Source organism: Sceloporus undulatus, chromosome 3, assembly GCF_019175285.1.
Source record: "Sceloporus undulatus isolate JIND9_A2432 ecotype Alabama chromosome 3, SceUnd_v1.1, whole genome shotgun sequence".
NCBI classification, from domain to species: domain Eukaryota; kingdom Metazoa; phylum Chordata; class Lepidosauria; order Squamata; family Phrynosomatidae; genus Sceloporus; species Sceloporus undulatus.
This window is the reverse complement of record NC_056524.1, coordinates 89,844,017-89,855,418: the sequence shown is the minus strand read 5'-3', so window position 1 is coordinate 89,855,418 and position 11,402 is coordinate 89,844,017. Positions and strand designations below refer to the sequence as shown.

General features: G+C 36.7%; 1 protein-coding gene across 1 annotated transcript in view; it reads left to right on the top strand.

Annotated features, from left to right (window-relative positions):
- Positions 1–11,402, top strand: part of FRMPD4 (FERM and PDZ domain containing 4) — a 262,955-nt gene that overhangs the window by 217,360 nt on the left and 34,193 nt on the right. The window contains 2 exon segments of the mRNA XM_042460879.1: positions 9,572–9,676; positions 11,190–11,297. Coding sequence (XP_042316813.1) covers positions 9,572–9,676; positions 11,190–11,297 — 213 coding nt within the window.

The window sequence follows — 11,402 nt, the reverse complement described above, 5'->3', positions numbered from 1 at the left end:
TGTGTCATTTCCTAAAATACTGTATCATATGTACAGACACCTCCATTATATTCCTTTTCCTGCACTTTTAAAAATTCCCAAAATTTTGTGGCAGGCTGCTCTTGGTATTAATTCTGTCCAAATAGCCTCTTATTGGCTAGAGACTAGCTTAAGTTTAAATAAGTAATAGAGTAAAATGAATAGTGAGATGGGTTTTTTAGTCTTCCTTCAAGGGTGCCACACAAGATTTAATTTAATTAATATTTAAAAGTTCAGCTCTGCTGTGCAGGTGATTGAGGCAGTCAGTGGAGAACACCATTCCCTCCTGATGCCACCCATATTATACTGCAGAGCTACCATTATGGGCAGCTCTACAGAAATGGCTATTCTTATAAGGAAAGCAAGGTAGAATCTGGTGCTGGCAGCCATAACCATCACCAGAGCAGCCCAAAGGTAAGGGAAGAAAGGAGGCTACTTATTTCTTAGCTATTTCAAATCCCTGGCTCTGAGGAGCCATTATACCCCAAACCCCAAACCCCATGAAACAGGTGAGCTGGAGAATCACCTGTGTCTTAGCTTAGGCAATATCTTTGATATCTTTCATCACTTCTCCTGTAGCCTTGGCTTTGACAATCCCTTAGAGCCAGTCAAATTCTGTAAGTAAGTAGGAAATGTTCATCTGCAACTACATCTCTCTCTCTCTCTTTCTACTTTGCTGTCTCATTGAGCTATTTTGACAATTGGTGGGAGTGCCATCAGCCTCCCCACCTCATCAATCAATGCCAGGTGTAGATCTGTCATCACCATGACCATCAATGGCTGGTAGGGCTTTTCCAGCACAACAGAAATGGAGGGGCTGGCTGGCTGGTTGATTGTGTGCTACCAGCATGAAGGAACATGCAGGCAACGTGAAGGCACCTGCCACTGTGCAATATGTGTATGGAGGGTATGTGTTGCTGAAACCTTCAACACAGACAGTGAACAGTGACATTCTGACCAAAAAAAAGGAGTTGACTGTCTAAGATACAGGTACACCCTGATTTTCTCCATTGCTGCTTTCCATGGAGTAAGACATTGGATTTGTCCTCTCTTTCCCTTTAGCCTTATTTACACATTCCTTTCCTCTGGCAGATAATCTATATTTACATGGAATATTATCTGCACTCTGTGACAAAACTGTAATTTTGATCGCTATAAGGAAAGGAAGAAAGGAAATCTGACTCAGATCTCAGAAATTATTATGCAGAATTCTCCTAGGAGGGAATTGTCCTTCATGCTTGGCCAGCTCCCTATTTAAATGGTAATGACATATTTTCATGTCTTTCTCCTGTACCTTCTCCATGTAGCTAAAGCCACCATCAGGAAATAACTCAACAAATTATTTTGCTAGTATAGATTTAACTGTGGCTTGAAGTATCCATCTTTGGATACAACTTGTTCCTTTTCTTTCCCTTTCACCCAAATAAATGAATTAATCACTAAGACTAAAAGGGGAGTTCTGCTGAAAATGTGCAAGTTAATATATGAGACTTAAACATATTGCCCGCTTGATAATTTAGTTTTGAGAAGTTCATCCCACATTTTCTTACTTAGGAATGGCGCTGATTGTTCTGTTGTTGTGTATAAGTATAGGAAACAAATATATACAGCCTGCAGCAAAGCTGTGTGCTTCTTGAAGAATAGCTAAATTCAATCAGAGAAGTAAATGTTATAAATTTTATTCTTGCTCCAATGCCAGGCTACTTATAATTAAATGCTATTTATTTCCCACACACATTCATTCTCTTGAGAGGTTGAATGCTGAACCAGTAACTGGATGTGTACTCAAAATGAACTGTTATTTGATTTTTTTTTTTAAAGAACAGAATTACATTAAAAAATGCAAGTATAAGCAAACTGAGCTGGCTACTTCGGCTTTCAGATGCAGTCTCTAGGGTATTTATAGCATCTGTACTATTCAAACCTACAGAAAGAGTAGACAGCATTACCAAATATCCCCTATCAGTGGTGTGTGTCCATTTTTCAGATCTTATTATTTTGTACTGAGGCGCATTCCAGATGTGCAAAAAGGACGCACTAGGTACGTACTAGGGTTAGGAAAGGGCATCCTTTCCGGATGCCCTAACCCTAGTACGTACCTAGTATGTACAAAATGGCGGTGCCCATTCTACATGGGCACCACCATTGGGACGTCATGACCGCGCCACCTCCAAAGCGGTGCAGGAGTCACATCCTGGGGCGCCCTTTCGGCGGCGCTGGAAGGAGCTCTGAAATGGAGCTCCTTCCAGGTTTGTGTTGCTAGCGCAGCCTTTACACGGCTATGCTAGTGACACAAAAGAGAAAGGGGCCACTCAGCCCCATTCTCTTTTTCCCTGCTGTGTCAGGGTGTCCTTGGGGCTTTCGCCACTTCCCCGCAGACTGGAAAGCAGCGGATCGGGTCCTCAGAGGCCCCAATCTGGCAGGGAAAGGGGCGGGAACAGGCCACCCCAAAAGGAACAGGCCGCCCCAAAACCGCCTGAGTTTTCTTATTGTCTTCAACAAATAGTACCGCTTAGTACAAGGAATAAAACATTCTCTCATTCTTTCAATGTCTTGTCCTCAGTGCCTTAGGCCCAAAACAGATGGGTGGACCCAGCACAAATGATGCCAGCATGGGCCCCCTGCAGTTTTTTTAGCCCATCTGTTTCAGGCCTATATAGCCAAGCAGGATAGCAAATCCAGATTGGATGTGCAAGATTTTCTGGCAACGTATTGCAATAAGAAGAGTGGCACTCAATATGGCTAAGAAATAATTGACCACCAGGCTGCAGATTTTTCTTTGGGTGAAGTATTATTGGGTGGATATTGCTAGCTAGCAAGTTGACTCAGATAGTTTTGTAAATTGGTTCAACTTGGATGATATATGGCAGGAGTGGGATTTGTAGAGTCTTCAAATTGTGTTGAACTGCATCTCTCAGTAAACCTTACCATTACAGCCAATGGTGAGAAATACTGGGAGTTGCAGTCCAACAAGATCTAGAAGGCCACATAACTCCCACCTGAGAAGATATATAGAAAAACCAGAGGTCATTTTCTTGGTGTGTAGTGGGGTAATCAGTTTCTCAGAACTACTTTCTTCTCCCATTTACCTTCTTGTTTGCAAAGTACAGACACTTAGAATTAAAATATGATCTCTCCTGTAGGGTGGGGATTGCAAATCATCTCATGAAGAAGTGTTCATTTCACTAGATATGAAAGAAATAGGCTTTTCAGAGCTTGGAAAGTTACTTAATGAAGAATGGGTAGAATGGTACGCCGAAGCTATCCATAACCAAGCAGTTCAAGAGCATCATTCTACCATTGTTCAGTTAGCATGGCATCACCATGGCATTTTATTCCTTCTCCTTAAAAGGAACTTTGCAAGTATGTTGGGGGGGTATAAAGGCAGCCCTCCATATCTGCAGATTCCAAATCATGGATTCAACCGTCCACAGTTTTAAAATATTCAAAAGAAAATTCCAAAAAGCATATACTGATTTTATCATTTTATATAAAGGACACCACTTTACTATTTCACTGTATATAATGACTTGAACATCCATAGATTTTTGTATCTACAAGGGGTTTTGTAACTAGACCTTTGTTGATACAAAGGGCCTACTATACTCTGCTTTGACTAGTTGTATATGTATGCTTGTTACCAATGCATCACTAAATCAACTGGCTGAAACTAACACTATTAATGAATTATAGTACTTAGGCTGTGTGCTGAACATAATTCACTCAGTGTCTTCTAGATTAGTTTTGCTTAAGCTCATTCATTCCAAGTTTAATTACAACCAAAGCAAAATACACTTCTTTTGTATTTCCTGTCAGTCTAATAAATCTTCCCCAGGTTAATTCAAATGTCATCTGTTCTGATAAGAAAAGGATTCTGGAGCTTAATCACTTCAAGCCCTTTCAAGTTTCACTTTTCCATGGCAGTTTATTTGATTATTCATTGAAAACAGTTTGTTTCATGAATGGGATATCATTGCAATGTATTCTTTTCATAGGTTGAAACATGTTTCCAATTAGATCATTTATCTATTGTGCTGTGCATTCAATTTTTGTGAATGAAGTTGAACTTGCTGACCTGATAAATTGTGATTCTGGATCCCTATTACATTTGCAAAGCTATCTTGCTCTGAAGAAACAGAATGAGCAAGTCTTTTCTCCTTTTTAAATGCCTGTCAATGAAACCCTTTCAGTCATTGACAGGAATTTTACTGGAAAATTCAACATTTATAAAGATATGTGAATTACAGACATAGGCTGTATCCACACTACAAAATTAAAACTGTTTGATGCTACTTTAACTGCCATGACTCTTATCCTAAAGAATCCTGAGATTTATAGTTTGTTGTGGTACCAGAGCTCTCTGATAGACCAGGCTGAATACCTCACCAAACTACGAATTCCAGGATTTGTTTTGTTTTAATATTTAATATCTCATAAGCCACCTTGAGCCTAACATTTAAAAAAAACCCATAGTATGATATAACTATAGTTGAAATAACAGAAGCCATTAAAAATATAACAATGGGAAAGCTCTGGGTCCTGATGGCTTTAATTCTTTATACTACAAAATCATAGAAGAACAGTTAATACTATTTCTTCAGCAGGCAATGAATGCAATTAAGAATGAAAGTATGCCACCAACATGGAAAAACACAAATAATACTTCATAAGAAACATTGTGATCCACTACAGCTAAAAACTACAGACCAATCTCACTGTAAAACACCAATTATAAAATCTTTACTTCAATATTAATGGACAGATGGAAGTGAATATTACAAAGCTGGATCCACAAGGACCATTGTGGGTTCTTACCCAAAAGATTGTTGAGACTTAACATAAGATACATTCTAGATTTGATTGAGCATTAAGAAGCTCACAATTATAAGAAATTTGCTTTGATTTTTATTGACATAGAGAAAATATTTGATAACATTAGCTGGCAATTTATGTTCAAAATTTTACAAAGAATGCAAATAGATGACAAATTGATTAATTGATTAAAAGCAATTTACTCTTTATAGGCAGCATAAATTATAATCAAAGGAGAGAAAACTACCCCAATTAAGATCCCACTATCTCCTTTTCTTTTTTTAGTTATCTTGGAAATTGTCAGTAGGAGAATAAGAGAAGATCAAAACACCCAAGGAGTTAATATCAAAGGTTTTCTAAACAAACTTGGAGCATTTGCCGACAACTTAGTGATTTTCATTGGAGACCCAGGGACTAGTAAAGATAGTTTAATGAATGTACTGCAAAACTTTAAAAGATCTCAGGCCTAAAAAATAACAATGACAAAACAAACATATTAGCAAAGAACATGTATAAAGAGGAAGAATTGGAGCTAAGCAAAAATAAAATAAAATAAAATAAAATATGGCTTTAAGATCACTAAGAAAATAAAATATTTAGGTGTTGAATTAACTAAAAAGAATTCAGATTTGTTCTAAAACAATTACAAACAATTATGGAAAAAATGGAGGGAGGAATTAATGAGGATTAATAAATTGGAAAATGTGAGACTATCATTATGGAGTAAGATATCCATTATTAAAATGAAGGTCCTACCAAAATCTTATTTTTGTTCCAAGGAATTCCTGTAATTCACAATGTGATTCCATTCAATGAATGGCAGAAGGATATATATATCTCTTTCCATTGATCAGGTAAAAGGCCAAGGGTGAGATTCAACGTTCCTCAAGACTCAAAGGAAAGGGGATGTTTATTTTTGCCTAACCTTAAATTATACTATGAAGTATGAACTTTAGATTATAGTCTGATGTGGATTAAAGGCTGGATGAATTTAAAGGGTAAAAGACTTACTTAGAAAATTCTAATATGATGTATAGGTGGCATGCTTACTTGTATTATGACAAAGAAAATATATTGTGGCTAATAATTAATAATGAATATGAAGTAGTTTATTTAGTGACATACATAGTATTAATGTCTAAGGATGCATTTTATTTCCACAGTCATTTTTATTGTAGCAGCCTCATTCTCAATGAATGTTTGAAAGTAGGACCCTCCATAAAACTGAACTTTTCTCTGACACTTTTAATTATTAAATGGAAAATTAATCTTTCCTTTATGTAAGCATGGATGCACACTGCAATATACTATATTATATAATATAGTATAGTAGCAAATAATATAATATACTGACAGTATTAGCCACAGACTGGATTGACATGATGTGATGTATTTTGAAGTTGTATGGGTGGTGGATAGTTGTATAGATGGTAGGTAGGTGGTCCAATTGTCTGCTTCAGAACATTAAGGACTTGGTCACCTATTCTGACAATGTTTCTGTTGATAGTATTGAAACAGTGGACTTCAAGCACTCTTGACTTGCATACCATCTAACATTTCATTAACAAAAACAAGGACCACGTGGCCAAACAACATTAGAGTGTGGACAAGATGGCAAATGTTATTAATAATGAATAACAAGCTTGGAGAGGCTGCAGCAGTCTGCTTATGTATAAGCCTACTGGGAAGAGCAACCTTCAGCCTTGGCTCTTCTCTGTCCTCTATTGTTATCAGACACTAGTGCAAATTAATAGTAAGCCATGTTTTTTGGTACTGAGAGATTTATAAGGCAGACAGGTGAGATTAATGCATTTATTGCATTATATACGTTTGAACAGTGACACTTCACTACTTGGTGGTGTTTCTTTTAACTTCCCACATTCATGCTGTCATCAGTAATTTGCCTCAAAACTTGCAGTCCTCGCTGGTCAACACAAAAATGTTTTTACTGGCTTTGAATATAGCAGTTTGTTAATGATTTTCTTTGTCTCAGTTTTACAATTACAGAGTACTAATTAGGCTGATTTTATTGCAGACTCTATCTTAGAAACTACATAAATACTTTACATTTCCTGACAAATACATTACAGAAATGTAAATACCTCCTGCTTAAGGTCATTAACTCAAAATAATGTCTTCTAGCTAGCTAAAAATAAATGCTTTTTAACAAATGAACTGACCGATCTGTGAGCCGTTAATCACTGTTATATTCATATTACAAATATGAGGCATTAAAATGGAAATTGCTTCTACTGATCAATTTGAGTTTTATGACTGGCCTTATATAGTTTAGACATTTGAGCTGCAACAATTATTATTAAATATGGGTTTCATAAGAGAAAAATTATATTCTTATATTTAAAAATACGAAGAATCCAAGCATTAAAGGGATACTGGAATCAACATTCTAAAATAGCATTCAACATTTTTCCCAATCAGTGGGGAAAATTTTAATCACTATTTTAATCTTTAGTGTGAAATAGGATGGGATTGCTGGAGTGGATCAGTGAACTTAAATCACTTAATGTGATCACAGGCTAGTACCATGTCAGATCTATAGTCATCATAACGAAATCAAAACTTTACTTGTTAAACCCTTCAGTGGGATAGAAGTTCACTAAAATAAATAATACTAAGGCCCAGTACAGACTGGTGGTATGTGCCGGCCTGGGGCCAAAATTAGGGCTCAGGAGAGTGGAGCATCCGCATGCTCCCAAGCCCTATCACGCTGTCCACCCACCATCTTTGCCACCGCCATTTACACAGCGCACACAATGATGAAGTGTCTTGTGCACCACAACCAAGTGGTGTGGCACACAAGAGATGTCACTGCACCACTCCAGGGCGCTAATGGCACCTCGGCAGCAGCAGAGAAAGGAGCCGCATTTCACAGCTCTTTTTTCCAGGCGCATTGTGGCCTCATCTGTATAGGCCCTTAATTCCAGAGGCTCTTAAATTAGATCCCCCCCCCCATGAAATTTTCCTTCATTCTCTAGATTTCTAACATTGCTGTAACTCATAACACAAGCATTTAGAAACTCATAGAAAATGTTATGGAAGGTTACCAAAGAAATGTGAACATAGCAGATATAAGGATTGGAGGTATGAAGAATTTTTAATGTCTCACTATCTGCAATGATAGAATTTGGAAGACAGAAGGAAAATTTCATTTGGGGAGCATAATTCCTATGAGGGGGTCAATTCCTTTATCTCCCTCCTATAGCAACATTATAGATGCACAAATTCAGTATATCAGAAAGCAGAGAAAGTGTTACGTAGATGCATCCCTAGTTTAATTGAGATATTGGGATTGTAACAACAACAAATATTTTTGACAGATTGTATGTTACTTTTACCTGCTATATCATTGGTTCTCAAACTGTGGGGTGGGACCACCAGGGGGCACAAGACTTGCTCAAGGGAAGTATAGGACTTGGAGGCCTTGAGCCCTCCTCTGCTTCCTAAAGTTTTTCTGTCCTGAAGTGGAAGAGAAAGGCAAGGGGGATGCTTGGACTCTCTGCCAGAGAAAGTAGGGGAAGAACTGTTTCCCTACAAAGTTTTAAAATATGAATATACATGAATGTGTGAACAAAAATATGCACACTAAACAAACAAAATATTTGTATTCATATTCAGGGGGGTCATGTCTGCATGTAGATGTAAAGGGGGTCACAAAGGTAAAAAGTTTGAGAACCACTGTGCTATGTGATCATTTATGAAATAGTTTTAAAACAGTACAAGAATACCTTACAAGAGTGCTGTCCAAGGATATGTCACAAGGAGCAGAGAAAAACTGAGGGCTCGGACAGACAGGCTAAAATAAAGCTGCTTCGGGTCACTTTGGAGGTATGCTGTTTAAATGACACACACATCTTAAGAGGCACGGCTTTTGGACTCTTAGGACTCATGCATCATTTAAACAGCATACCTCCAAAGTGGCCCGAAGCAGCTTTATTTTGGCCTGTCTGTTTGGGCCCTGAGATATCTCTGCTATCTGAACCTGTATCAAATACATATTTTAACACATAGGTCTGCAAGTATTCTTTGTGTAGTGCTAATACAGGTGTATACTTTAAATAGTATGATATGAAACTGTCTCACAAGTAGTTCCCCTGACTGTAATTGAAACTCATGGATACTAACATCAGAATTGGTGACTTGAGCAATGTGACTGTAGGGTTCGCAGCATAAGAACAAAACGTTTTGATATACTTGGGTATGTAATGGAAATATTTCTGTTCCAATAACTTTACATTTTTGATATTAAAATGTATTTAATAAAGGGAAACCATGGTGCTACTTAACAACAGCCATATTCTACTCATTAGCAAAACAGTTGACAGAATACGTTGACCTTTTGTCCAACCAGTGAGAAAAGGTTGCAACTTGGAATTTCTTACTCTTATTTTACTCTCTCTCTCATTCTTTCTCTCATTAAAGGGTGTAAAAACCCTGCCCATTAGAGAACAACAGCTTGTTTTCTGACATGTTTGGACTACAATTTTCTAAATGAGACAAAAGGGTGATATATGGTGTTAATTATACATTCTGCCACTCATAGTATAATATGTAGCTTTCACTGATCTTGGCAAATTAACCAGTCTCTGAGGATACTTTTTCTGAAATAGTTAGTTTTACTGTTAATGAGCACAAATTGGTATTGATCAGGTGAATCATAGAAGAGGTTGTGAGATAAAACACCAGTCACATGAATTGTTCCCCATCCTTCCTTCTTTTCTAGTCTCCTAAATCAGCGTTTATCAGTGCTGCAAAAAAGGCCAGGTTGAAGTCCAATCCTGTTAAAGTGCGATTCTCAGAAGAGGTCATTATTAATGGCCAGGTTTCAGTGAGTACAAAGAAAAATATTTTCTTACCAGTAGAAAACTTGCATTCTTTCTTAATTTCTGTGTAGAGCTTCATAAGACAAAATGAAATAATTGTATTACTTACACTGTGCACGAGCATTGCATTCATTTTAGAAGGAAATAATAGGTGAACCCATGGAAAACTCTAAGGGTTTGTTTAAATATACTATTCATGATATGGTTCATTATGTCCCTCCATAATATGTAAATTATTCCTATAACATAATTTTAAAGCATTCTATATTATTAGAGTTTAGAAAAGTTTATTTTCTGGACTTATGACTCCCAGAATTTCCAACAGAACTGCTGGTAGATTCTAGGAGTCATGGTCCAGAAAATCAACTGTTCTAAACTCTATCTTTTCAATATGTTTTTCACAGGGGTCTTGATTTTGAAAATAATATTGTTCAGACAAGCAGAGGTGAGGGAGAATGGTTGGATCAGGCCTAAGCAATGTTCACAGGCTTTTCAAAAGAGCCACTGAAGGACAGGAACGTGTGCTGCATGCACGTGTGGGCCATACAGGGGCTCTCTGGAATAAGGAAGTGTTGGAAAAAACACAACAACAACAGTCTTGTTCCCTGAGATGCTTTAATAATTTAAAGAAATCTGTTATGAAACCAAGGACACAATGAAATGTTTGGTTCTTGGTAAGGTAAACAACATCTCAGGATGAATATTTCATAGGTATCTTCTTCTAATACAGGAGCAGTGGATGCTTTACTTTAAAAGAAGTTTTTTCCCCATTTTGTCTTTGGTTTCTTTGGATTTCAGCTTTGAAATCATGCCCTTGCTCCTTTCCTGTGAAGAACAGACAAACAGTAATTAGCAAGTTCTCTATTATTTATTTCCTCCTGTTCTTTGTCCTTTCTTTAATCTAATTCCTTGTAATGTTTACTCTCAGTTTTTGGTGTGTATTTATAACTTTCTGAAAGAAGTGTGACAGAATAATGTCCATGCTGTGTCACACCAGTGGTCCCTTTAGCTTAGCATTCTGTCCCTTGGCAGTGGCAAGCCAAAGATGCACAGAAGAAAACAAGAATATGGATATTTTATTTTATTTTATTTTATTGTAAAAGGGATCCCTTATCCTTCTTGGATGTTTTTTATTTGATGAGCACATGCTCTCCACACAGATATTTTAAAAAGTCTTACATGATCACATTGTGTAGAAGATAATAAAATATAAGCTTTGTAAAATCTGACGCTGAATCTTTCATTAGCATTTTGTAGCCTAATGAGTAATCAGTATTAGGCTTTTAACAACTGAAGCTGAAGGACAGTTCAAATGTCATTTCTCCATGGGTAGGGCAACAAAAACAGCTCAGTATTAGGGTTAAAACATAATAGTGAGCTTTGCTTTGTCGAATCAATATATTTGATTCAGATGTCAGTAGGCTACTGTAGCTCTATTCAGGTGAATCAGAGATTTAGACTAATATTTAAGTTTTATGTTATGAAAACTCTAATTCCAAATTATTATTCTTTTAACAGGAAACAGTAAAAGATAACTCACTTCTTTTCATGCCAAATGTTCTGAAGGTATATCTTGAAAATGGGCAAACCAAATCTTTTCGCTTTGATGGCAGTACATCAATAAAGGTAAGTTGACTGCTCAGAACTATTAGCATATGTTACTACCTGAAATACTATAATATAATAATAATAATAATAATAATAATAATAATAATAATAATAATAATAATA